This window comes from Tasmannia lanceolata, unplaced genomic scaffold (genome assembly GCF_043159265.1).
Source record: "Tasmannia lanceolata isolate RefF3 unplaced genomic scaffold, GAP_Taslan_0.1 ptg000002l, whole genome shotgun sequence".
In the NCBI taxonomy this organism is placed as follows: domain Eukaryota; kingdom Viridiplantae; phylum Streptophyta; class Magnoliopsida; order Canellales; family Winteraceae; genus Tasmannia; species Tasmannia lanceolata.
In genome coordinates, this window is record NW_027518679.1 from 49,444,322 (window position 1) to 49,472,076 (window position 27,755).

Below are 27,755 nucleotides of genomic sequence, written 5' to 3' on the forward strand. Positions count from 1 at the left end.
CGTACTGTGTGAAAATTGCTAAAAAGACTAGCCACTTTTTTGGGTCCATGTGTGACACTTGAATGTGATCAGGCCCGTCAATGTTGATCCATCCAGCAACCATCAGTCCTCCCATTTCCTTTGGCCCCACCTTGATCGTATGATCCTGGCCCCTTATCCCTCACACCTTTCTCAGGGTAATATCAAGAAAAGGTAAACAACTGATTTTTATAGGCATTTTTCTTACAGATGGGATATCCTTGAGGAAGACAGCCATGCACCAGGCATTGTGCCGCATGTAAGTAAATGTCTGTTGCAGTTTAGGTTATGGAGGGAAACTCCTGAGTGGTTATTAAAAAGATAACATTACAAAAACCATAGCAGCATATGAAAACAAACAACCTGTTGCATTTGGAAAATACAGAAAGTTCAGTACACAGAGATTAATATGGCAATTCAAGGATTTCATTTCTCGATTCTCCATCATCTCTATCTCTACACTGATAAACACTGGAGTTTAGATTACAATAGCTTAATAGAGAATTGGGTTCGAGTCACGTGAAACTAATTAACCATAATGGACCAGTTAAGACACAGAAGTGGAACAATTTACCTCCCAAAGTTGGTATGATAATACATCAAAATAGAGGAACCTAACCAGTTCGCACCATTGTGTTTTGAGAATACAATATATTTTCAACAAACCATGTTATGTAGCGCATAATCCGCCTGGAAATCTATCCAAAAAGAACCCAACACAGACCCTTGCTGCCGACTATAAATCATTCATCTCCAGCCTAACTCGCCGCTGTGCCAATCTCTAGGCCAAGAGGCCAGTAGCTACTGGGATGCACACTTGGGCCAACAAGCTAGAAAGAGTAATAAGGCTATTTGCATCCAAAAATCTAAAACCACCAAATTATACCTACACCTTATAAATTTATTTCTTCATGTGCTCGGGAATGAGACGTTGAAGCAGCTCAGGAGAGGCACCATCTAGCTCTACAGAAGTTTAGAATGAGAGGAGGATTGAGGTTTTATCAAAGGCAGAAAAAACAACCAAAAGAAGTGCCAACATAAAATAGAGGAAGAAGGGTAATCTTTTTACCTTGAGGCTTGAAGTCGAATAGCGGAGGAAGGGAGCGACCGTTGGGAAGGCGTGTGTTAGGGTCTCTCAACTCATCAAATAAGGGATGAGCACAGGCCTCCAACTGCAAAAAAAAAAAACCCAGACAGCAAGATTTCATTATGATAATTCTTTATTATCAGTATCAATTGATACCGAATCGGACAGTAGGAATTGTTAGCAGATTCCAAAACACAGACGATATTCCAAAACACCAAAGAGACTTGGAGGATTGGTGCTGCGATATCTGTGCTTATTGGAACTTTAAATGGAGGCGATCTTGTCGTTGGGTTAAACAACACAACCGGGCTCCCGTGAATGGAGTCAATTCTCGACAATCTTGGAGGTGAGTAGAAAAAAAGAACTAATTGGAATTGTCCTTCCTGTAAATATCTTAATTTTAGATGGCGAGTCAGCTGCCAAAGATGTCGTACGGACAGAAAGGACGGAATCTCACTCCTAGGCGAGAAAAAGAACCCGGAGATTGGAATGGTAATGAAGGTGACCGATGGCCCGATTCCGAGGTGGTCTCTGTAACTCCTGGGAGAGACATCCCGGCCATATCTATCTCAGGAAAGGAGGTAGTATCAAGGTTAAACTCACTTAAAAGTTGCTTAATCGGGAAAAGAAAGGATATCTATGGGACTATTCAAGATCTCTGGAGTGGGCTAAGAGAATTTGGAACTTCCCGTTGCTGGAATATCCATGTATTTTATCAAAAGATGAAGTATTATTTATCTTTGAATCGGCGGAGGAAGCTGAAGTTAATTCTGGACAAAGGTAATGAGATGTGGGATGATCAACTGCATTCTCTCTTTTCTTGGAATAAAGACTTCATCCCGGGCTTAGAGGAAGTTTGGTTTAGTTTCTATGGCATCGCCCTTCATGTATGGGCACATCAACAGTTGAAGCTGTAGGTAACCTTTTTGGTCGAGTGTTAGAAGTAAATATGGAAGGGAGTCATAATCAAAGTATGGCATTTGTGTCTGCCAAAATTCTCGCCCCTTGGTGGAAACTTCCCCCGCCCTCGATTCAAATTCAAATCGCTGGTCAATGTTATACAATTGGTATTGAATCTCAGAGCCACAGGCGTTTGTTGGTTCCTGATGTGGAACCTCTAGCTCCACACTCTCACCTCAGTAGGCCCCCTCCTCCTCCGGCCCTTGGCCCTCTGAATCATGACTCTCTGACTCAGAAAAAGCTTGCGTTGGCATCGAAACTACAGTCTACTATCTCGCCGAAAAACCGGGCTTGGGGATCCGTTGAACCCTCTGGGCCTATCCCATCAAATTCAAATTTCAAATCTTTTACTGTGTCAGAAGCGTCAGCCCTTGCCCGTGATACGGATTTCTCTAAAGGGTCAAAGTTGAACGGTTCCATCACATGCGTCCCTCTAGTCGTGTCAGTCGTTTTCACTCCTGGTCTAGGAAAGGAAGATTTGTGAATGCAAGGAAAAATTGGAGAAACATCAGATATGGGACTCCCAAATCTTTTTCGGTAAGGTGCAACGCTAAAGCTGGATACGTAAGAGAATTCAGGCCTAGAGGGGTAGCCACGGGGTTCCAGGGTGGGTTCCTTTCCAAGAATTCTTTAAATAAAAATGTGGGTCCTTCCCTTGACCCGATTTCAGAACGAGAGGAGGTACCCTTGATAAAGAACGACAGCTTTGGTAGGGCCATCCCGCTACGAAAGGCTGGCATCTCATATGGATGAGGTGCCCCACACCATTTAGGATATGCCAAATGGAATTGCTTGGGGAAAAGATGTTTTTCTACTCAAACTTTTGGTCTCGGGGACCGAAATTATCGTGATGTGTTCGGTAATGGAGTGATTAGCCTTATTGGTGAAAGGAATATCAACGTTAATTCTGGGAAGTGGAAAGTGTTGCATATAACTGTTATTAGCGTTGATTCTAGCGGTGTCATAACCATCCCCGTAACGGAAGGAGCCTTCTGTACGTCTTTGTTGATTTGATATGATGGCAGCAGGTGGATTCTCTCTTGGGAAGACGCGAAAAGATCTTGATAAGGAATGACTTGCCCAAAGGAAATTAATAGTCTCGCAGGTGTAGATGCGAAAAGACCTTCGAAATGAATGACTTGCCCAGAGGAAATTAATAGTCTGGCAGGTGTATTTAATGAGTTTACTGGGTGCGAGGACTAAATGTGGATATTGAATTTTGTAAGTAAGGATGGATGAGGAACAAGTGCCCATCAGGAAAGATGACACGCACACACGCACACATAAAAGAAACATCATATGTCAAACAACGGTCACTCGAAGACAATCCAAAGGTATATATAGGCCACGGGATTACGAATAAAACCACACTGACAGTGGGTTCGCAATTAGGTAACGGGTATATTTCATTACCCCAAAACTACCTACAGTAAGCCATGTCCAAGCAAATGTCAATCAAATAATGAACAGCAGGTTACAAAGATAAAGAACTGGCATTACCAACAAGCAAGACTAAGCAAAAAATGAACTTCCATTGAGTTGATAATGAAACTTACAGCAGTGCAACGTATATTTGGCGAATATTGGAGCAGCCTAGATACAAGATCAACTGCCTCAGGAGGCGTCCGCTTGTGAAAAACCTGCAAAATTAAATTCAATAAAGCAACGAATTGACCATGAGATCAATAGTTCTATATCATGAATATTAAGACAACTATTCACAGACCTTGTGCCATGGATGAGCTTTGATGTGAGGAAATTTGAATTCTGTGTAATTTGAATTCATGCACTTGATTTCTTCTCTGGTTGGGGTCCCTAATACCTGATATAACAACAAAATTGACTCAAAAACATCAAATATGGAATGAAGTGTGGGTAGAAGTACATGATATCAGCCAACTGACATTATACCTTGATGATTTCCACCAGTTGGTCAACACCATTTTCTCCAGGAAACAGAGGCTGTAGAATATGAGACCCAGCTAAACATAATAAGTTACTTCAAATGTCCACTTCCATTTTTTTTCTAAAATGTAAATGTCCACCTCCATTGAGAAGTAGAAGAAACAAGTAACTTATGATGATGCCAGTACTACTGAAATGTTGGATAGTAAAATAAAAAATAGAAACTGTGCCAACTAAATAACAATAAGAGTGGTTAAATTTGTCTGGAATATATTTTGAAATTAAGGTTTATAATTTGTTGCAATAAAGCCTACTTCAACATTCAGTTAAAGAAATTGTAAGGCAACAAAAAAAACGGCTACAGCTGCAGAAATTATATGTTGCCGAAAGATAATAGAAAGAATGAAGCTGACAGAATTATCCTCGATCATTACTTCAATATCCAGGAATGAGGAAGCACAGTACACAACATAATTTTCTATGGATATGTCACCAATACATGACACGCACTGATTAAAAATTTCACCAAGATGACCCTCGAGGGCCTCCACGGCCCCAATGGCCATCAAATTAAGAGGGTTCCCATGTATGCAACCTAACAACTATGGCAATGATCTCAGAAGCAGATGAATTATCCGGCTTAAACTCTGAATTGGTATTTTTTAGGTGTTGCTAGAGTTTCTTTGATGTCTTTTTTTCTTCTTCTTTTTTTAAAGTATTCTTCCAATACTCCTTACTCAAAATGAGGCACACATTAAATGAGGGCAAAATTTGAGTTTTTGAACCTCGGCCCAAACAGATTCCACATAAGTCATAATGCATAGTACAAGATTACAGTCAACATACAGCATAATAGCCCTCTAGAGAAATTTGTTCTTGGTGCAATGGTAGCCATTATCTAAAGATTAAATGGTATAATTATAAAATATTAATAAGATTAGGCGAAAAAATTGTTTCAAGACAAATTCATAGTCAGTCAAATCCAACAATAAACAATAACTTGTACTGGCATACCTACCCGTCCTAGAAGAAGTTCAGCCAACACACAACCAACAGACCACATATCAATTGCTGTTGTGTATTCTGTAGCTCCAAAGATCAGTTCAGGAGCTCTATAATACCGTGAACAAATGTATGATATATTAGGTTCACCAGGAACCTGCAATCAGGTAGATACATGTCAAATTTTACCAAATCATACAAGCATATTTCATGCAATGAGATAAATAGATAATACATACCAACATTTTGGCACTTCCAAAATCACAGAGTTTTAGCTGATGAGTATGTGGATTGACCTGCAAAAATACATTAATTTTCAAACTAGAACTGCATTAATAACAGGGTTCAGCATTATATTCACAACAAAAATATGAAAAATAATATTCCATAAAAAAACATAAATATGAATTCAGGATTTTTAGCATCCAATCACTCGATAAGATTAATAAACAAATTACTCGTAATAGCACCCAAAGGAGAATCAGCATGCAAAAATTTCTTACCAACAAATTCTGTGGTTTAATGTCACGGTGACAAACACCGATAACACTGTGAATGTAAGCAAGTGCACGGCAGATCTAACCAAAAAAAAAAGGAAGCTGGGTCAGATTAAAGCGGAAGTCCAAACAGAACGTATACCATTCTTAAGAATCCAGTCCATGCAAAAAGAAAAAGAAAAAGAAAATCTGGCCTTAGAACTGTGCCACTGCAACTGACCTGGTAGGCATACAGTTGCACATAGATAAGGGGCATGTGTTGGTTCATCCGGCTATAGTGCTTTGAGACTCGGTAAACCGTCTCCGAGATATACTCCAACACAAGGTTAAGGTACAGTTCATCTTTCTCAGTGGTTGAAAAGAAACAATGCTTTAAGTGAACTACATTAGGGTGGTCAAGTAAGCGCATAATTTGGAGTTCCCTGTTTTTATATCTCTTATCCTGCAACACCTTCTTTATGGCAACTGCTTCCCCCGATTCCAGGCACTTTGCCTGCATCAAACAAATTACCAAATGTTGCAGCAACATAGCTAACTAAATACAGTGAAATATAATAGGCTTCAACTTCCACTAGGAGGCAGAAAGATTAATGTTGTATATACCTGAAAAACAACACCAAATGAACCAGTGCCAACCACCCGTTCAGCCATGTACGAGATTGTCTGTCATCCATTTAACAAACAAATTGAGTTTGCTGCGCCATTAGAAAAATATTTTTCTATGATTAAGTTCAACAAGAGAGTTGCAACAAGAGACTAACATGGCAGAAAAATTGAGCAAATAGACCAATAGCAAGTATGAAAGGCATCCTGGAATATAGAATGGACAAAACATAATGCATCCTGAGTAAGTATTTAATGACTTAAATCCATCATAGCTTCAATGTGAAGCTTCCTAGAGCAAAAGAGATTATAAAGGTGAGAATCGACTATCATGCCATGTTATAATTTCTGGTCATACATAACAGAAACCCAACATAGGACATGATGTAGAATAAGAAAATCCCAATTTATACAATCCAAGTATTTGATGGCTGGCATACATTTCATACAAACCATTAAGCATTCAATTATGTAAAGAAGATTTATGCACTAAAAGAGCTATGAGAACAGAAGCAAGAAAACCCAAATGAAAGTCATCTCAACAACTTGATCTCAAAATCAGGCACCTGCTTAGGCTGACCATTTCGACCGCCTATTGTTGTTGCAATTATCTGACCTGCCTCTGTTCCGTTGCCATTCACAACGGTGGCTTCTAAATCCTGCACGATCCAGTTTGATGAATCATATAACATTGTAAGAGATAAATGTGATAGATAGGTACTGACCTCAAAAGAACCTTACATACAAGTCAAGAAAATATTTGAATAACACATGAACAAATATTATTTTACCTTATCATCTGGGCTATCAGGTTTATCGTCTCTTATTTTCATTTCATGCAATTCCTTTGGAAGCTGATCAAGATCAGTCTTTTTAGCAATAGAATCCATATTGGAGGTGCTTGCATCAGTTTCCAATGAAGTAGAGGCCATTTGATGTTCTAGACCCATGGTTGTGTCACCACCCAAATGGGGTTCTGTGCCAACCTTTCCTTCTACTTCTTCGTCGACCTTCACCCTTTTGGTACCAGAACCCCCACCCTGATACAACATATAGACAGCTTTTTGTAATTAAAAAAAATAAAAAGAGTTTAAAAATGAGCTCATTGCACACAAAAAAAAAGAGCCATGAAATGAGCTTAAAGTATTTTCAAATGAAAAAAGGACACAAGTACACTAAACAGACAGGAAACTTCAGGCAAAAAGCTAACCAAGAAAACAGCATAAACCATAGTACTATTCACTATAATTCTTTTTTGTTTTGCTTGATTTAGTTTGGCTAGGTTTTTTTTTTTCTTTCCAAACGAACTTGGCTAATTTCACTTGAAAAAAAATGTTACTTTCATTGGTATTGCAAATTTCTGGAAATGTTGGTCCAACGGCTGATGTGAAAAGAATAAAATGCAAGAATATTGTCAAGAAGACAAAGTGTAAATGAATTAATTAACTCAAAATAGTCAAAGGATATTTAAAGCTGGAATTGGTTTAAAGGAATAGGTTACAACTTATTAATTCATAACTGGACAGGGCTGTGCAAAAATTATAGAGGAGAAAAAAATGGCCGAATTGAAAAAACATCCATGATGAATCCAGTTTTTTTTTCTCTCTTTTTTTGGTGGTGTTAATGGTTAAGAATATAGATTGAATGATATCCTTTATATGCAAAAAAAAAAAAAAAACTTCGGATGGCATCAAGTTCTTCAGGACCTTAAGAAGCAAAAAAATATAGATTGAATGATATTCTTTATTATTATGAATTGGCTTAAAAATTACTCCGATCCTCATCAGAGGTTGATGGGAGACCATCCAAGATGCTATGGAGAATCAAGGAGTTGAGAAGATGGGCCACCATGGAAAATCAAAGAGTTAAGAATATGGGGCACATCATTACTGTAAAAAGAGTTTAATTTAGTTTTTAGACTGTTATTTAAGTCATTTTTAAGACATAGGGGGTAGTAGAGTCTTTTCCCATCAAAATCATTTCTTCGTGTCGTGGCTTCTTAAAAAAGCCTCACACGTGTATTACGAAAATATTGAGTGGGGACATAGTCTTTAAGTCTTTAGATGATATTTTAGTCCAAAAGTGTTAGATTTTTTTTTTGGCCCGTTTGGATGCACAACAAGGCTGAAAGTAATAAAGTATGCGGAAAGAACCAGCCTTTTCCAGTCACATCGTTGAAGGTCATTCTGGTAGGGAAAGCAAAATTTCAATTTTGGCATTCTTATTGTCGAACACTTATCAACTAAATTGGCACCTAAAGCGAAATCCAACATTTTCCGCCTAAATCGGGCAGGTTTAGGAGGAAAATCTCTCTCTCTCTCTCTCTCTCTCTCTCTCTCTCTCTCTCTCTCTCTCTCTCTCTCTCTCTCTCTCGCTGGACTTCAGAGGAGGCCAAGATCCCCTCAAGACCCAGGTATCAGGACCATAGCCAACCAAAAACACCATTTAACAAACCCAACGATTTGCCTAGCACTCGTCCCCACAGAACAAGATGCGAAACAAAGCTATATGATGGTTGATTTCCCACAGAATGAAAGAACCAGATGCAGCATCGTCGCCTCAGAATCAAGCTTCATCAAACCCTACATTGACCCAGAAATCCCACCCAAATATCGTCAGTTGTCTTCTTGTTTTAGTCGTCATCAGCTTTACAAACAAGATTGGATCAGATTTGACAAAATCCAGTTCTGGTCAATGGCGATGAGGGTGACAAAGATGGCAGGTTGCAGCAATCGCAATTTAATCGGTGTTGGTTGGTTGCTGGCCAATTTACAAACAGCCCCTCCTTCTCGTCAACATCCTAGAGCGGAGAAAGCAACAGGGGGCAAAAATCGCCTCCTCTCTCTCTCCAACTCTGTCCCCGAAAACCTCTTCCTGAAATACTCTCCATCTCTCTCTTCTAAAATCCTCTCCCCCAAACCCTCTCGCCCACCACATCAGTTAGTCACTATGCCAACCTCACCTTTGAAAACATCACCGCTAGTCCAACGGAAACATCACCGAGAACCAGAGATTTTCGATGGGTTGTGCTCTTTTTCCTTTTCCAATGAAAACCAAATAGCCTCTCAAATCGAAAAGTAGCAGGTTCCCATTCCTTCCTCTTCCCCATCAGACAGGTCATTTCTTTTACCTTCTGATCCTTTCCCGACATCCAAACAAACCCTTATGGTTTTAGAAATTTCTAGTTCTCTTTCTTTTCTTTTATATATGTAGCCTTGGGCACTTTTTTTTTATGCTACTCAATGATGGAACGAATAAAGATTTGAAGTTTTTCTATCTCTGTCTCTTGTGCGGATGTGATGCATTTTTTGAAGTATGATGCTTCATATTAAGTCAATTTTTACCCATAAACTCTTATGCTTCTTTCATCACCGCCACCTTCCCCCCCCCCCCCCCCCCTTCCTCTCTCATCCCCTTTTGGTTGGGATTATACGCCGATGCCCCCATATTCTTCTCACTTCTTACATCATTTTAACCATCTCCCCTCTTTCTTCCCATATCTCTTTCTCTCTAGTCTCATCTGTATTTTCTCTTCTTTTTCCCATTTTCTTCTTCACCCTTCCTGATTGGGTAAATCACTCCCATTTTCTACTCCTATAACCCCCTCCCTCCAAACCCCCCCCCCCCCCCAAATTGACTGCTCAGAATCTTGGTTATCCTTTCTCTGTCGTTCTCTTGGCTGTCATGGATTCACAATAGAGGTTCTCGCAATTCTTTAGAACAGCCTGTCTTTGTTAAGTAAATTAAAAACAACAATGTTTCTCCTATATCCATCATGATCATCTAGCAAGGTAAGGTATAAAAAATCAGTGATGCCATGTGATGGCAAAGGATGTCAATATCTAGGAGTTAGGATGCTGTTTGGGCCAAGTAGGGTCTAGGATATCTTCCTTTGGATGCCTAAATTTCAGAGCCTTTCGGATTCATCTTTTCAGGACTTCTAGGATGAGATCCCATCGAGTAGGCTTGATAAATCTTCCCCTAGGTGATCCCCCACTCCGCATGGGTTCTTTAAGTTGAACTATGATGGTTCGAGTTTGGAGAACATAGGCTCTACTAGCATTGAGGGTCATTCTCCGTAGTGTTGAGAGTAGAAAGCCGAGAGATCTCTAATCTCTCCAAATAGGATCAAACATGATATGCAGCAAATGTCAATAAGAGATGAAACAAACACAATTATAGAAAGCAAGAACACAAGATTTACATGGTCCAACAGTGTGCCTACTTCCGCGCAAGGTTTTAAATTTCGGTTTTGGTGTCATTTTCGGCCACCACTTCGAGCTGAAATTTCGGCTGAAATCATGTAAAAATATGATTATGATTTCGCTTATTTTTTTAATTTCGACCGAAATGTTTAAAATTTCGGTATCAATTTCGGTTGAAATTTCAGCTATTTCGGTGGAAATTTTGTAAAAAAGTTCAAAAATGAAATTTCAGACATTCCGCCCAAAATTTGGAATTTCGGTAAAATTTCGGCGAAAACTTGTAAAGAAACGACTTCATGCAAATTTCGTTTCGGTTTGTGCCAAAACCGAAATATTTCGGCCGAAATTTAAAACCATGCTTCCACAGGAGAAGAGTTTTACTATTTCAGTTTAAGGTTCGGTTTAGGGTTACAAAACTCTCCTTTCTTCTCAGCCAAGAAAACTCACAAAACCACACAACCCATAACAAAAGTACACGGTTTATATATTAATGCCACTACATCAAGAAATTACCGAAATACCCGTTAGAGCAAAATCGAAAATTGAATTTCCCTTCCGAAGCGTTGCCGCCCTCTGCAACCATAGCGAGCTGATCGCACAGCTCAACCCGCATGTGCATCACACGCATTAATTCATCAGGGTGCTCTATCACTGCCCGAGTACAAAACATATGCACAACATATTCTAACGAGATGGAGGTTCAAGTTTTGTTGTCTAAAAAGCGGATCGCGGACCAAGACATACTTGATTTTATTATAGTTAAAGGTGACTCAACGTTATTCGTTGGATGAATGGGGGGTACACTGCCCTTGAAGATTTGTTAATGCCATTGAGGAGGCGATGGACAGGGTTGAAGGGAACTTTCAGCATGTTTGGCATTTTGCTGATGATGAAGCCGATCATTTTGCTCGTTCAAGGGTGGCTAGATCAGTGCTACAGACCTAAGATTATCTTCCCCGTTGATTTTTTGTTGTTGTTTTTCTTCTCTATGTTTGGCTTGTCTCGCACCATGTCAGTTGATGGACTTTGCCCCTTTTTTAATAAATTAGTCATTAAAAATATATACATTCTTCATTTGTCTCTGTGCACAAGTACCTCTATGCAATAACAAATAATAGATTGGATAAGAATCGAATGTCCCTATAATATATTCAAATTCTATAACATTGTATTCTACTTGATTAAACTCTACATATTTTTTAATAAGTTCTGCATTTTTTGTTTGATTTTCTATAGCATCTACATTTTCTGTATCATTCAAAAAACATTGTATTCTATAAAAATCACATCATCTTTGTTATCGACAATAAAAAAATTAAAAATTGCTAGCTGCTTTCTTTCAAGCACCTATGTTCTGCAAGTTAGTAATTATTAACTAGGGCTGCAACTAAAACCCGACCCGACCTGAAAATAACATGGGTAAGGTTTAGAAATCATGGTCTTGGGTAGGGTCGGGTTTTAAACTGGAAAACCCAACTCAATCTTGGGTAGGGCTAGGCTTAAAGAAAAAATACCCGAAACCCAACCCGACTCATATGGGTGTACTGTGACTTTCTTAAATATCCCTTGAATAATGTAGGAAATTATTTTCCAACATATTGATACAATTGTTTTCATTGAGGTGATCATGTCTGTTATGTGAAAATAGTGTCCTCCTTAAATTTATGCACATGATGACATAAATTTAGAGATTTTTTGTGTAAAATTTGTTGTTTTCCTTCTACAATATTTAAAATTAGATCCTATGCTAAAAAAGGAAAACCCGGCCCACCCCAACCTGCCCCGAGAAACTATCTTGGGTAGGGTCGGGTTTACAAATCTCAGGTTTTCCAAAAATTACACCCGACCCGACCCAAGATAATTGTTGGGTAGGATAGGGTTTTGGAAGCCCGACCCGAGTTTCACCCCTATTATTAACAATGTCACTCCATCAGATTCTAACCGTAAAACATTAGATCAAATCTACATTTTCTGAAACAACTCCACACTTAAATCAACAAAAATAAAAACCTCTTTAAACCATACATATTTATTAGTATTCCAATTAGTAACCAGGCATATTGCAGTGAAAGACGGAGCCACAATTAAAACCAAATGAAATCCTAAACCTGGACGCCGTTTATGGCTAGATAAAAAAAAAGTCCACAAAGAATTTCAAATAAAATATCCCTGAAAGCAACATTGATGGCCGCTTGTCATTATCAATTTCTAAATTGATGAGAGATTAATAAAATTGATATAATTCACAAAAATGTCTTAAATATGGTGATCAAACCTAGGTGAATGAAAAGGAATTTCCCGAAGAAAAGTAAACAATATATTCCTGAAAGTGACTATGAAGGCTGCATGTCATTATCAAATTCCAAATGACAAAACCCTAGAGGACCTCTTTTGATTGCAAGAATAAACATTTCTAACAGAAATTTTTTATACTAAAAAAAAAAAATTTCTTCCCAAGATTTTAGAAGAAACCGATATGATTATGGTTAATTTTGAGGGATATTATCATAAATTGAAGATCCCAATTTGAATAGGATTGGTACAAGTTATCGCCTTTCAAGTGAAAAAAAAAAAAACAAAGTAGGAAATTTTAGAAATAATTTCATTTCCAAACTTTTCCAGAAAATTCTTGCAATCCAAAATCAATCACATTCCAACACAAAACAATACACCAATAAAAATGGATAAATAGACAATTCAATATATGAAATCTATCTCAAATACAAGAAGAATCGTCAGATCATCATTCAAAGAAAACAAAAAAAAATCCAAACCCTAAAAACCTATTAAATCAAAAAAAAAAAAAAAAAAACATTACAAATCGATGCCATAAATAAGGAGAACACGCTAAAGAGATAAGAAGAAAAATCCAAACCCTAGAAACTGATTAAATAAAAACTCCATCACATTACACAATCTCAATAAGAAAAATCAATCGCATGGACGAGAAGATTAAAAAACTCACGGGATCTGAAACGGAGGAACGACCAGAAGCAATGCTCTTGAGACGCCGCATCACATGCATTGTTCTTCCTGAAAACCCTAATATTTCTCCTTGTGTGTAGAAGGAAGAGAAGAGGGGAAAATGAGAGAGAGAAAAAACCCTTCTTCTTCTTCTTCTTCCTCCGCACTCTTCTCTCAAATGGAAAGCTACGACTACCCATCTTTTCTTTGCTTTCGTTTGTTGGTACCTCAATCATTCCAATCCTGTCCGTATGTCAGTCAAAAGGAGACGCTCAGCCGTTGATTTATTCATTGTGAGTCATCGCACGGTATTTGTAGGGCCTACTTTGACCGTGGTGTCGGGTGGACTTACGAAAATACCCTCAATTTAGGGGTGAATTGCGATAATGGAATGCCGAAATTTGAACAGAAGCGGAATATCCGCGATCTGTCTTTGGTTAGGAATTGCTAGTGTCCATCGCATAATGAATTTTGTGGATGGTCTGTCGCATGTTAGACCAGCCACCTTGTTAATGGAGACAAAAGCTGTTGTCTTCATTTACGAGGTGGCTGGTCTGACATGCGACAGACCAGCCGCGAAAAGCCTTTTGCGATTGACCCTAGTAAATCCTGTCTTGGTGAGTTTGTTTTGAGGTTAATTTTGGGTGGATAAGGATTTAGGAGCGTTGGAATTGGTCTCTCTTTTCTTGAACATGTTTATTTTAAGAGCAGTGCTAATGATGATATCGGCTTTCTTTGCCCTTTTTTGATCCGACCGTACACGTGACACTTATGTAGTGATCTGAGCCATTGAATTGGTGGGTCACTTGAAAATCATCAAACAGAGTATGGTAAGGTCAAAAATTCACTCTTAGAAAATTATAGTAAATAATATTTTCCATTGAACATAAGTTTTTAGAGAAAAAAAATATTTCCATGGAAAAATGAAATTTCATAGTCGAGTAAGTTTGCTTTATCTTGAAAAATAAGGAAATTATTTTATTTTGGAAAAAATCCATGGAAAAATGAGATTGCCAAACACTGGAAAGTTCATTTTACATGGAAGAAAAATCCCTTACATCCAAAGAGCCCCCCTGGAACTACTTTTTGTGGGATCAGAACAAAGAATATTAGCCCATCACATGTTTTTTTCGACCCAATCACATGTTTTTTTCGACCCAACCCGAAAATAACATGGGTCGGGTTTAGAAATCATGGGTCTTGAGTAGGGTCCAAAACTGGACTCAATCTTAGGTAGGGTAGGGTTTAAAGAAAAAAAACCCGAAACCTGAATCCCGACCTGACTCATATGATTGTACTGTGACTTTCTTAAATTTCTCTTGGATAACATGGAAAACTATTTACCAATATATTGATACAATTGTTTTCATTGAGGTGATTATGTCTCTTATGTGAAAATAAAGTGTCTATCTTATATCTGTACACTTGATGACATAAATGTAGAGATTTTTGGTGGGAAGATTTGCTTTTTCTTTTTTCTACAATCTTTAAATTAGTCACTCCCAAGCTAAAAAATGAAAACCCGGCCCGACCCGAGAAACGATCTTGGGTAGGGTCGGGTTTACGAATCTCGAGTTTTCCAGTAAAAGATTAGACCAGACCAGACCCGACCCGAGATAATTCTCGAGTAGGGTAGGGTTTTGGAAAACCCGAACCGCTCGTCCCGAGCTGCACCCCTAGTTTTTGGTAAGCGAAATTGTTTTCACTAGACCACGGAAAATCCAACCCATTCCTGTTAGTCTCAAAATTGAACAAATGTCCCCAGAGGAATGCTAAATTCAGGGGCACCCTTGAAAAAATCGGCTCAAAGACACCCCCATCGACTACAAAGCGCCAAAGTATTGCATTTATATGGGCTGCAAGTCAAAGAGTATTAAATGCACTATGGTAATGTGCAGCCAATGGGGTGCCCTTTCTGCTGATTTTTACAAGGAGTGCCCTTGAGTTTAGCATATCTCATGTCTGAAACTATTAATCAATGACCCCTATCTCCATTTGATTCCAGTTTCAATTTCCTTTTCTTCATGAGGTGAGGACTTCATTGTTCACCGTCAGTTTCATATGTTGTTCCGGTTTTGTTTGAGTATGATCCACAATCATTGGAGCCCAGAGCCAAGTGATACCGCGATTGATTGAGTAGGAGGGGGAGGTGCAAATTGGCATGATCAAGGGGCTTCTTGTATGGTGACTACAAAGGAGCCCACTGCATCACTAATCTAGACTTGGGGTAATATCCCGTGAGTAAACCCGAATCATAGACCCCACATAAAGCGATTGGTGACTATAGAGGAGCCCCCTACCTCACTAATTTTGACTTATGCTAATATCCTTCCTCGAGTTGACCCTAGCCATGGCATCACATTCTTTCTCACATGAAGTAACAAAGAATATTGATGGGACTCAGGTACAACTCATCCTTTTTAAAGCTAGCCGTTAAAGCTCTGTTTCATTATCACATGCTTGGCAACCTCAAGGATGTCCCAACCCAAGTAGAAAAATGTTTTTTTGGCAACTTTAATGGTGCTCGGTGGCCAATTTAGTTACACAATTCTTACATATTACTAGAAGATTCAAAGCTAATTAATGCTTGTCTAGTGACGTGGCACCCATGTTCCCTTTTTATACCTTTCGTGCCATCCTCAAAAAAGAAAAAAAATCCTCGAGTATAAATTTGCTCTCTCTCTCTCTCTCTCTCTATATATATATATATATATTGGTAATGACACCCCTTCCCATTACTTTTAGTGGATTGGCAACCAAACACTACTTATCGCTATTCTACTAGGTAAACCCTAGGTAGATCAAACACTATAAATGTTTGTCTCCTCCCTATTGACAACTTATACCACTAATCTACAAGGAACTATCTGCATCCAAACGGAAAGTGGAGGGTGCCAAAGTCCTTATAAGCCTCTTCACATACATTCACTTTTTTCGTCGTGGGATCTTTGCTTTCACGTGGAACCCCAACACATATAGTATATTTGAACCCATTTTTATCCCAGTGCATCATATGAGATAGGGGTGACAGCTACTCACACCCCAGTTTTATCCCATTTGAATCGAATATAGATTGTGATTTATTCCTTTTTTATTTGCCAAACCTGTGATTGAGCTCATCCCACCAATACCCTTGTAGTCTGATTTTTACTTCACATGGCCTCCCGTTCTGTTGTAAGGGCGATGAGAGAGAGAGAGAGAGAGAGAGAGAGAGAGAGAGAGAGAGAGAGATAACTGATGGTCTGTGGCCGACAATTTGACAGTTGATCTGGTCGGTGGGTTGGCGAGAGATGAGATGCGTGTATCGAGAGGAGATGGTTAGCGATGATAGAGGAGATTCCCGATAAAACGATTTGTTGCTTCGTTTAGGTGGGAAACAACTTTTTTTGTTTCCTCATAAGAGGTTTTTATGGATGAGTGATATAAATCACTTGGGTTAATATTCTTGAGAACGGGCATTCTTGGAATGTGTTTATTATAACTGACTAAAGAGGGTTTTATCTTTAATAGTGGATTTATTCTCAATAGTGAGGTTAATTGCTTTTTCTCTACAATAAAAGGGGTGTTCTCTCTCATAGGGTTTCTTCTTCTTCTCATTATAGGGCTATGATCCAAGGTTGTTGGGTTCTTTTATGATGATTTTGGGTTGTGAAAACATTGTAAGAGGGAGTTGAGTTTTTTGCTTGGGTTGCAAGAAGAGGTGCTGATGGGGTTTTCACCATTGCTTGAGAGGTAAGGGTTTTAACCCTTGTTCGTAATTTTCTATTATTAATAGTGAATTTCTACTTGCTGGATTACCCATGAAGTTAGCCAGGTGCCGACCATGTGAATCACTTGTATCTCTGTCTCTTGCTCTCTTGTTTTCTTCATTTATTTCACTACACTCTTGATTTGTCGCACACACTCGTTTGGGCCAAGTTTCAAATCGAAGGAGCTTTTGGCCATGGCTTGGACTTGTGTTCAACTGTTGGATCAATGTATCCAATTAAGTTCACACAACACATGTGGGGCCAGTAGCGATTGGCAGAATGATGGTAATAGTGATTGCATTTTTAGCATTTTTCTTCTTAATTAAACCTCCTCAAAATCATCCGGCCCCGTTTGTTTTGGACATTTAGAATTGATTTTGAGTCGACTTAAAATTGCATTTACTTTTGAGCCCCACAATCACATTTGAACATACAATCAATTCTAAAAATCCAAAACTAACAAGGCCTCAGCGTAAACAAGCTACGAAAGCATAAAAGCATATGTATTATTAATTTATTAGCTTATCTTAATTATCTGATCAGCAGCTTGCGAATGGGCAGTTATGAAGAAATGAATAGTGGGCCAAGCCGTATGACATCAGTGTGATCTCGACCGTTCGTTCCTGAGGCACTATTGTGGGGATGACATATAATAATAAATTTGAACTTATCATTTGATCCGACCGTTCAATGAACTCTTGCAAATGGACAGTGATTAAGAGAGCAACAGTGTGGCCCACATTACATTAATGTGATGAAGATCCATCATTTGGTAGGGCTTATCATTAAGCAATTTCATCATAAAATCTTACTTATTGATTATCCCAACAGCCCGATTAGGATAGTTTTTTGGTGGGCCCTATCAAGGACACATCCCGACCATAAAATCAATTAGATTAGATGTTCCGACGAGCTGATTATCTTCTTAAAAATGGATGGTCAATGAAATCAACCACATGATTAGCATGATCTGGACCGACATGACCAAAAAATTATACTTATTGGGACATCTCAACCACTCTATCAACAAGCCCATCCGCATGGCAATAGCGTAATAAGGAGCCTTCATTTGCTAGGTTTTGTTGTATAGATAGCACCCCAAAATCCCATTCATCAAATGATAGAACTTATCTTGTCAATGGCTTGCAAATGGACAATTTATATAGGGCTTAGTTAGTTGTTTGCCCCCAAAAAAAGGTAAGATTGAAGGTTTGGATTTTTCTTTTTAATTTAGTGTTATTGAGATAACATAAAAAACTAATTTAGATGTTTACACCCAGCTGTGTCCTCATTAAAAAAAGATTTCTGCTGGGAGAACCAATTACAAAATAGAGCAAAGGTACAAGATTTTACATGTTGTGTGGTCCTACATCCAGTATTTTTCAAAAGTACTGTACAGACCACTAGAGGCCGAGCGTTGGCGTAACGGTAAGGTTGCTCCATTGTACTTTTTGAAAAATACTGGACTATACAGCCACCCACCATATAAAAACTCACTAAATAGATATTTGCCACGCTGTGGATAGCTTTGCTACCAAGGTGTCAAACATGCCATGCCAGCCCGCGGCACGCCCGGCCTGGCACGAATTGCCACAGTAGGTGGCATGGCACGGCAGGTTGCGGCGGCACAGCATGGTACGGTTGCATGACTCATTTACGCTTGAAGGGGCTGTCCCAAGGAAGAACTGGAAAAGGTGGAAAAAGTGGGCCGGCACAGAACGACTCAAGTGGGCCATGGGCCGTGGGCCGTACGGTGCCTAACCCCTAGCTTACTCGTGCCGTGCTGCCGGCACGGCCATGATCTATTTGTGCCTTGCTGTTCTGTGCCTGGCCCGTGGGCCGAGTTTTCTCATGCCGTGCGTGCCCGTTTGACACCTTGAGCTTGCTATAATGGATAAAAATTGCTGTATGACCGGGCTAGACTTTGATAAATTGTGCACCAAGAATCATACCAATAGGATGATCCTAGCCGTCCCTTTTGTAGAGGTTTAAAAACGGAGGGTATGGAAATAAAAACATCTACGAATCAAAGGGTAAGTTCATCCAATGAAGATGAGTTTAAGGGCACGACCAACCTAAGTCATGGCCAACAATGTGTATTTTTTTTTACTGTACTTGCATGCATATGCGGGGACACCGTATAAAAACTGAAGTGGCTATAAACTCTTACTAATGCAAATTTCCCTGTACGGCTATACCTATTAAATGTAACATTTAAATAATTTTAGTTAATTACCTTTACTATAATACAATGCAATTTAAATATATCGGCATAATCCAAATTAAGGCCTAGCACTACAACATTTCAAAGGTAGCTTAAAGCCATGCATGTCACACTTACGTAATTGAATCTGTTGAATTGACTCTTCTTGCAATAATTGGATGCCAGTCAAGGTGGGAAGCTAAGGCCATGTTCGTTTACGACAACAGATTGCGAGTGAGCCCCAAACATATTATTGGACTCAAAACTAAACGTAAAGTTGAGTCCAATAATAGGTGTGGGGCTCATGATCGGTTGTCAAATTCTAAAACGAACAGGGCCTAAGACATTTGCCAACTACTCCAAAAGCTTAAGCTGTCTGAGTAATCATTTATACGAAAACAGAAGAGGATAATGAGTTAAGAAACTCATAAACCCCATTATTGTCCGAGGGCCAAGCCGATGTTTGCACCTGGCCTTCTTTTAAATTAGCTGTTATAACTCCCAACAAGTTATTAACAGCCGATCACAAAAGCTCAACAAAGAAGATACCCAGAAACATTTCAAAATTAACACTAAACCACTTTCAATGTTCTTCCACTCTGTAATAATAGAACATCTTTTGAACTGGCGCCACACTTTGGCATCACACCCATGGTGGTGAATTATACTTAGACCTAGATGGCACATGTTGACGATAGGTACAACCAATAATTGGACCCTTGAATAATGATAAATTATCCTTTGGTACAGATAGTATGGACTGACCTTGAACATGTTGACGATGGTGACAACTGATAATAGGACTCCTGAAATTTGGTACACTGGACACATATTATCGCTCTGATGTTTTTATTACGAGTAGGTTTAGTGATAAACTCATAAGAAGTACAGAAAGCACTAAGCCGGCAAAAAGAGGAGTCAGAAACACACCAGAGTGGGGTGGCCCAGGGAGGAGAAGAGGGCGATTATATCAAATTCGTAACATGGGAGCTTCAAAGTTATTCCTTCGTAAAACCAAGTTAAAAAAGAAGATGAAAAAAATGCAAAAAAAATAAAAATAAACAAAGGGTATTAGGGTTTTGCAACGAAACACCTCACGCATGTGAAACGTCCCGTTTTCAAAAAGCCTGAAAACCACACGAAATGAGATTCTGCAAAATCGGCGGGCCTAACATAAAATACACGCACAACGACCGCCGTTCTACCTTCCTTCTTCCATTATCATTACCCTTTCCTTACTTTCTACATTTATACGAACCTACTCTTCCATCATCATTTCTCTTTCTCTACTTTTTATATTTAAACGAACCTAGATCTGAACCTCTAAAAGGTACATGCATAACGTGGGTGTAGATACTAATAACGTGGCAGTAAAAAAAAGGCCATATAAAGGACAAAGGCCACACTCGCATTAAATACGCTCTGCATCACAACAGCGACAGCATTTAATGCCTGAAACCCCTTCCAACGCCACAACCGATACTAAATCAGTACCCGTGCTATCTGCACAAACATATTTTTATATTTGCACTAACTCAACTTGTCTTTTATTAAAGATAGAGCAGATAGAAAATACAATCAGGGTTTGCGCAATCATAAAATATGGGGTTGTGCTCATTTCCCTTTTTAACAGAAAAGGAGAAGACCCGATAAACATCATGTATAGAGATTGAATAACTGGATTAAAGAGACAGAATATCAATCACAGTCTATAAAAAACAATGGAAACATCCGCAACTTCTACCAACTTTAAATTAATCATAGTGTTTATACTATATTAAAGAGTCTAGATTTTTCTTGGAATAATCTCGCTGAGTCGACGAGTCAATACCCGAACCACCACCCTTGCTCAGTGCTAAGAAAAAGTTGAAGAAAACCCCAGAGAAAGAGAGAGTAAACACACGACTTTCTCCTTACCACCTAGCAAGGATTCTACGCGCGGTTCGTTCTTGACTCAACCCCATTGCAAAAAAAACCCAACACTCTTACTATTCTTCTTTTTAGTGTAGCTTCAGCTTTCGCAGTGAAGTGCGGCCTTGATCTTCTGAACAGTGCATGAAATGAGGTTGTTGACTGTTTCAACGGACTCAACCGTGAGTTTAGCTGTCGGCAGGCTGTTGACCAGAATTTGGAACGCGACGGTGAGGAGGGACCCACCGACTCTGGGGGATCCGTTTGTTGTAGTGGTGTGGGACCCGGCACGGGATCCGGGCCCATCGGGCACTATGGCGAAGCCCGATGGGAGGAGTGCCACGTAGGCGGAATCTCCGCCGTTCATGACGACGTGCATGGCTGGGATATCGACTGGGGCGTAGACTACGAGGGATCCGGACGCGTCTATGCAGGTCTCTTGTAGAATTAGCATGCTGCTCTGGTTTGCGTTCATGGCCTGCACCATTAGGCAGAAAATTTACATGAGAAATGATATCCTCAATATGGAGCTTGTAATAAGTTAAGAAAATACATAGAAGCTAAAAACCAGAACAGCAAATCCTCGAACTGTAAAACCCTGCGCTGACGTCATAATCAAACTCAGAAAGGCCTCCCCATTCAGCCTTACTTCCATTTATAAAGCCGGTATAGTCTAGTAAGTACCGTACGAGCTTATACGACAGGAGGATCCAAACCGTCCACTTGGTGGGTAATAATGTAGTTTTGCCAGAAAAAAGCTCAACCCTCGGATCTTATCTTTGGAGGTTCCATCAAATTGCAGCTTTTCTATATAGATCGGAGAGTTGGAATCATCATAAAGAAATGTGTCCATCAAATGGACGGTCTGGATCATCCTATTGCGTAACCCGGACAGTACTTTTGTAAAATACTAGACGATACAAGGCTTTCACCATACTGTGTAAGCCGCACAGTACCTTCATAAATACTAGACTATGCAAGGTTTACACCATATAAAATGGATATTGATATTGGCACTGCCAAGTTTTAACAATTGCACAAACACATCTCGTCTTTAATTATCTAAAAAGCTGTCAAAGGTTATCATAGTTGACAGAAAGACCTCAGAAACCAATTGAGACAGAAAAGACAAGCTGATTTTGTGCAAATATTAAAGCTTGGTAGTGCAAATATTAGTGACAAAAATAGACCGCCTGGGAAATTTTCTCCCTCACCAGCAAAGAGCCATGAACATCTTTTTGTGAAAGTCATACATGAAACAGGAGAAAAAGATAGAGTTTGACAAAAAGATGGCAAAGTAGGGTTCCTACAAATTGAAATAAAGAAGAAATATTTAGCAGTACTTACACTAGCTCTGAGCAAAGAAACGCAATTGCCATGGTCCCGTCCTTTAGCAATGTGGGCCATCTCCTGCATGGGCCCACCATTAGAAAGTATATCCCACTCGCTACGTAGCCTCTCATCCCTAAGAAAATCAAAGAGCCGCTGTGGGGAGACCGGGAGCCAGACAGACGTGGCAGCACTCAGCACAACCCCAGGTGGCTCGCCTGGCTCATCCACACTCTTCCTGGTCATCACCCGAACATCCTCGTCCACATTACCCGCACACAGTTTATTCCACTTGTGCACCGTAGACGCACACACCCCCGCACAAAAATTCCCCGTCATACGTTGTGCCAGTTTCAGCATGCTACGTCTACCACTAGGCGTTATAGCTGTAACAAAAAAAATAAAAAATAAAACCTATCAGTGTATCATGATCGTTGGATTAAGTTTTATGAAATTGAACGGCTGATATTGTTTTCTTACGGGTGGGGTCTCTGGTGGGGACGGTGGAAGACATGAGGATTGCGAGGCATTCACACTGCCTTTGGAGAGTGGCGATCCATCTTTGGGCGCCGAAAGCCATCCCGGAGTTGAGGAGGTGTCGGTAGAGTTGGTGTACTGCGCACTCGGCGTACTCAGCGTGTTCCACCCACGTAACCTGCGCCCACAGTAACACGTTAATATTCACCCTCATCATTAGTCTAACGTGCGCCTCAACGGTCAACGTTTCCTTTTAGTCTCGAAATAATAATTAATTGCATTGCCTCCCAAGTCTCCTAACGTCGCTTGAAGAGAGAGAAAGAAAGAGAATAATAATAGGCTACTGATATTGGCACTGACATGTTTTTATAACTGCACTAACTCACTTTGTCTTTACTCTTTTAATTGGCTTTTGTGTTTGTGTTTGTTTTTTTTTGGGGGGGGGGGGGATTGTTACAACCATGACAATGGGTTAAATAATAAAAGACGAGGGTGAGTTAATGCAGTTATGAAAATATGTGCAGTGCCAATATCAATAGCCTAATAATATCCAGGAGGTAAGGCTGTATCCAGATCATGAATAGTTTTCTACGCTCGATTTCAGTGAAGACTAAATAAGTAAATAATTATAAAGAGGAAATGAAGAAAGAATCATAGATAAGAACTTTTAGGAAGTAAACTAATTGTGGAGGATATTATAATCAGTAGATAACAAAGACTACACAAAAAGTAATCAAATTAATGTGTTTGAACTACAGAAAAACAGGAGTAGAGACTTCCATGAATTAAAAAACTGAACACTGACTCGATTTACAATGTGTACTAAACAAGACTAACTGAATATAGACAGACAGTAAGAAGCTGCGGCATTGACGTCGAGAAGGGATTATATGTATTAAGCATAAGAAACATCCAAGGCATAATAAAACACTGGCAGAAGGTCTTGATTTTTGGAGAGGTTTGAGAGTCAAATTGTTTATGAGAGACCCCAGATACAGAAATCTGTTCCCCAGCAAAGTTCTTGAAAGCATGAGAGCTCAAGTGAACTAAACCCCCAAAAATCTTTGACTTGGGAGATCAGGTCTATATTTTTAAAGAGATTTGACAGTTAATTAGCTTTGGAACTACCCCAGATACGAAATCTGTTCCTCATACTAAAATTGATTGCCCAGCAGAATTCTTGAAAGCATGAGCTCAAGTGAGCTGAACCCAAAAAATATTGACTTGGGTGAGAGGCTGAGATACACAATAAATATGTAACAAAGCTCCAAGATGCTTATTCATTTGTACCCATTTGAGAAAAGAACATAGATTAGATGTACCTGAATAAAAAAGAACTACATTGTTCAAAGAGTTGCAATGAGAAGCTTACTTTTGAGTACCCATTGGGCATATCTTGCACTACACAACCAGAAGGAAGCCTCCTACAGTTCAAATATGCTGTTCCAGTTGGGTTTCCTCTAATACTGTCAATTGAGACATCGACAACTGCCCAAACTCCGTCGCCGTGCTGCTTGCAAAACCTTAGGAAGTTGACTTCCCGGACGGGAACCAGCGGCGAGAGAACCTGCAATTCTGCATTCATCTGTACATGCAAAAGGTTTAGTTAGACCTTCAATCTGTAACGAATTCTCTGAATCAATGCCTGCCTAGAACAACTCACACTGCAGTTTAAGATGTAAAGTGCAGAAAGGAAAACTTACAAGCTCGAGTGCGCCATTTCTTGTCCCTCCCATGCCACTGGATATTACATCTGTAGTGGAGGTTCTCGCAATCATACAAGGAAACATTTCCGCCCATCGATTCTGGAATAAACAAGTGTTAGAATGAAACCAATTAGGAGAAGGGAGAAGATGACATTCAAGAGAAGAAAATTTGTTCTCTTCATGCCAAACACACAAAGAATGAAGCCCGAGTTGTCACACTAGCCAATAGACATTAAATTTCACCAAAATGGCTTGCAAAAGAAGAAGATACAAGGCCCAAAATATAGGCTACATTTCAAATCCGAGATTAACAGTTCTCCGTAAACAACACATTCAGAGATTTCTCCGAAAATTCTTTGCACATAACTACGAAGCATTTTGCTATGCTAAATATGATTGCAATTAGGACACTAAATACCCTAATGCTTTTATTTTTGAATTAGAAAGTCATTTAGCAGTCCAGAAAACAGCAAAACAATACTACATTAACATTAAAGTGTTTCAGAACCCAGAAAAATCAGAGAAAAACAGCTGTATGAGGGGTGGATATATCTTACTGAATCCATCAGGGTTTCCACCAGAGCCAAGCTGTTGATTATGACCATTCCCACCTCCCTCGTCGCCTCAGCCACAAACCCTACTGGTTTTGCTCCAATACATCGAGGAAACACACGCAGATACTCTTCATAGTTCAATGTTTCCTTTCCCCCTTCCAAGCTTGGAAGCCAAAGAGGCTCATCGGTCTGCACCATCTTAACCAGTTCATCCATGGCCGCCAATGCAAGCTCCAAAAACATCGTTCTTTCAATTGATCTCTCCAGCCCCATCACACCTGTTGGCCTCGCAGTTGGGACTACAGGCAATGCGCTCGAAACCACACCTCCAAAATCAGTTGCCAAGGGCAATGTGGTACTTAAATTGCCAAATACATTGCTACCAACTGCGAGCTCCAATGAAGAGTTCGGCATATGGGGAGGGATGGAATTGGCAATGGAAGAGACTGGCCTACGAAAAAAATTTCCAGCGAGGGCGGAAACTCGATCTAGCTCCTCTTTCAGATGAGCATTCTCTATTCTTAGATGTTGCTCTTCCAGAGAAACCTCGCCAAGAATAGCCATCCCCTCACAACTGCTACAAATTGGGTTCCTCATAGCATCCCTAATTGTCATGTTTTCTGCTCTGAGCTTATCGTTCTCTTGTCTAAGGATTGAGTTCTCATGTCGTTCGAGCTGGGTCTGTTAAACGAGAAGAATTTTGAGTTCCATACTTCCCAAATAGATCTTAATTACCAAATGACAGTAAAGAAACATAAACCCACAATAGAAATTGTGAAATGAATTTACCTTCATCTGGGTACGCCGATTCTGAAACCAAAACTTGACTTGCCTGCTCTCCAAGCAAAGTCTCTTACTCAATTCATTCCTTTGCTTTTCGTCCGGATGAGGGCATTCCTTAAAGAGACTGAAACCGAAAAAAAACAAATTAATCTCATTTAAGAAGTAAGATTGAAAGAAGAAATGAGCGTGTGACACAGACTCTATAGAAGCTGAGGTTCGCACAATTCACCAAGGATTGACACCTCTAACATTATCTTGTGGGCTAAAAGGACTAGTGACGGGCAATTGAGAGTTGCTAATCTTACGGATGAAATAAAAGATATGTGTCTGTTTGGAGTCTACTAGTTTTCTCTTATTCCTTGAAAGTTAAAATAATTTGGCTGATTGCTTAGCCAAGAGCTTCTAGCAAATTGTTTCATATGGGGCAATCCTTACCCCTGAAGTGCACATGTAATCCATTATTATTTAATAAAATTGTTATCTTCATCAAAGAAAACAAATAAATATAAATGATGATTAGAAGAGGATTCGGAATCTTACGATTCAAGCTCTTGGATTTGCTGAGGTGTGTGTCGATGATATCTCTTTTTCCTTGGTGGATTATCTTCTTGATCATCACCAGATCCGCCGTCGCTTCCTGATCTGCTCTCATACTCCTCATCCTTACTCCTCCCACCAGGCGTATCAAAATCTCCCCCAATCGAAGCCATCTTGCCTTGTCCTTCTATGCCAGCCTGCTGCACCAAATAGAAAGTGAAAAAAACAGAAACCCACTTCTCAACTTAGCTCAAACACAAAACCAAAAAAAGAACAAAAATGAGAGAGAGAGAGAGAGAGAGAGAGAGAGAGAGAGAGAGAGAGAGAGAGAGAGAGAGTACAAGGGCTAGAGAGAGAGCTGGAGAGCTGAACATGGGCTTAGAGAGGTTGGGTCCGACTAATCGTGGCTGAGAGATTGCACCCACTGGCATGTTGGCCACAACCCTAGGACCAGAACTGCTGTCTAGAAAACCCCCCAAACTCATCAAAAATCCTACTTTTATTAAGATATTTTTTCTTGTATAGACCTCTCTCGGATCTCTTAGTTTCTTTCCTTCTTCTCTCTCATCTCAAAAGCCATCTGTAAAACAAAATTTTGAAAGTCATCTTCTCCAAATCTCAACCCTTCTAACCATGCAACATAATTTCAATTCACCGAAAAAAAAAAAAAACCAACATAAAAAACAGCAGAAAAAGAGAAAAAAAACAGAAAGAAAGTGAAGAAACAGGAGCTGGAACGAAACCCTAAAAGCGAAGGAGGAAAAGTAGAAAGAAAATGACAGAAATGGAGAGAAAGCAAAAGGATAAACCCAAATTGTAAATAAATAAATGCCTCCAACTCACTCTCTTTCTCTCTAGAGTGAAAGAAAGAGAAAAAAAGGCAAGCAAAAACCCAGAATACTACTCAACACCTCTCTCTCTCTAACACAACCAAAAAAACCCAAAGCCCAAGACAATAATACCTCTACCTTTCTTCCATAGGGAGAAAAAGAAGAAGGCTTAAAAATGGCAGATAGAAAAGGTGAAGATAAACTCATGTGTGGACTCTTTCGAAGCCTTACAACTACATAAAAACAAAGAAAAATGGGCCTCGGTTGACCAAGTGACTTCTTCCTCCTTTTGTTTTTACCAGAGAAAAAAAAAAAGATTTCAAAAATCAAAGAAAATAAGGAAAGAAAGAAAAAATTGCTGACTTACGAAGACTTGAAAGACGAAAGCTCGTTAGTCAATGGCACGAAAAATCTCCGACGAGAAAATAAAACCCA

The 27,755-nt window shown here is 39.5% G+C and overlaps 2 protein-coding genes across 3 annotated transcripts; both read right to left on the bottom strand.

Moving 5' to 3' along the window:
• Positions 1-367: 367 nt before the first annotated feature.
• On the bottom strand, positions 368-13,434 carry LOC143876771 (shaggy-related protein kinase epsilon-like). The gene is made up of 13 exons (XM_077378466.1): positions 13,243-13,434; positions 6,864-7,112; positions 6,639-6,731; positions 6,073-6,132; positions 5,690-5,962; positions 5,476-5,550; positions 5,212-5,268; positions 4,989-5,129; positions 3,977-4,027; positions 3,792-3,887; positions 3,622-3,705; positions 1,088-1,190; positions 368-981 (listed from the first exon to the last, which is right to left on the bottom strand). Exons 1-13 carry the CDS (start codon positions 13,300-13,302, stop codon positions 920-922), a joined length of 1,404 nt encoding a protein of 467 aa, XP_077234581.1. The 5' UTR covers positions 13,303-13,434; the 3' UTR covers positions 368-919.
• Positions 13,435-20,843: 7,409 nt separating this feature from the next.
• Positions 20,844-27,446, bottom strand: LOC143876782 (homeobox-leucine zipper protein ANTHOCYANINLESS 2-like). Of its 2 annotated transcripts, none has more exons than XM_077378483.1 (9): positions 26,832-27,446; positions 26,494-26,687; positions 25,960-26,077; positions 25,174-25,851; positions 24,614-24,715; positions 24,283-24,495; positions 22,914-23,088; positions 22,452-22,819; positions 20,844-21,582 (listed from the first exon to the last, which is right to left on the bottom strand). In XM_077378483.1, exons 1-9 carry the CDS (start codon positions 26,973-26,975, stop codon positions 21,205-21,207), a joined length of 2,370 nt encoding a protein of 789 aa, XP_077234598.1. In that variant the 5' UTR covers positions 26,976-27,446; the 3' UTR covers positions 20,844-21,204. The 2 variants fall into 2 exon arrangements, with proteins under 2 accessions (XP_077234598.1, XP_077234591.1); XM_077378476.1 differs by having other exon boundaries at positions 26,494-26,690.
• Between the last annotated feature and the right edge of the window lie 309 nt (positions 27,447-27,755).

What these genes read in the sequence shown, in the direction of transcription:
- LOC143876782 (XM_077378476.1), bottom strand. Translation starts at nt 26,975, where the DNA reads ATGAGTTTGGGGGGTTTTCTAGACAGCAGTTCTGGTCCTAGGGTTGTG. An exon ending in CCCCACCAGAGACCCCACCC is followed by an intron (nt 22,820 to 22,913) that starts GTAAGAAAACAA and finishes TTTTTGTTACAG; the next exon opens with CTATAACGCCTAGTGGTAGA. An exon ending in TTTCTTTGCTCAGAGCTAGT is followed by an intron (nt 21,583 to 22,451) that starts GTAAGTACTGCT and finishes CTAATGGTGCAG; the next exon opens with GCCATGAACGCAAACCAGAG.
- LOC143876771 (XM_077378466.1), bottom strand. Translation starts at nt 13,302, where the DNA reads ATGCATGTGATGCGGCGTCTCAAGAGCATTGCTTCTGGTCGTTCCTCC. An exon ending in TTGGAAGTGCCAAAATGTTG is followed by an intron (nt 5,130 to 5,211) that starts GTATGTATTATC and finishes ACCTGATTGCAG; the next exon opens with GTTCCTGGTGAACCTAATAT. An exon ending in CAAATATACGTTGCACTGCT is followed by an intron (nt 1,191 to 3,621) that starts GTAAGTTTCATT and finishes TTTTTTTTGCAG; the next exon opens with TTGGAGGCCTGTGCTCATCC.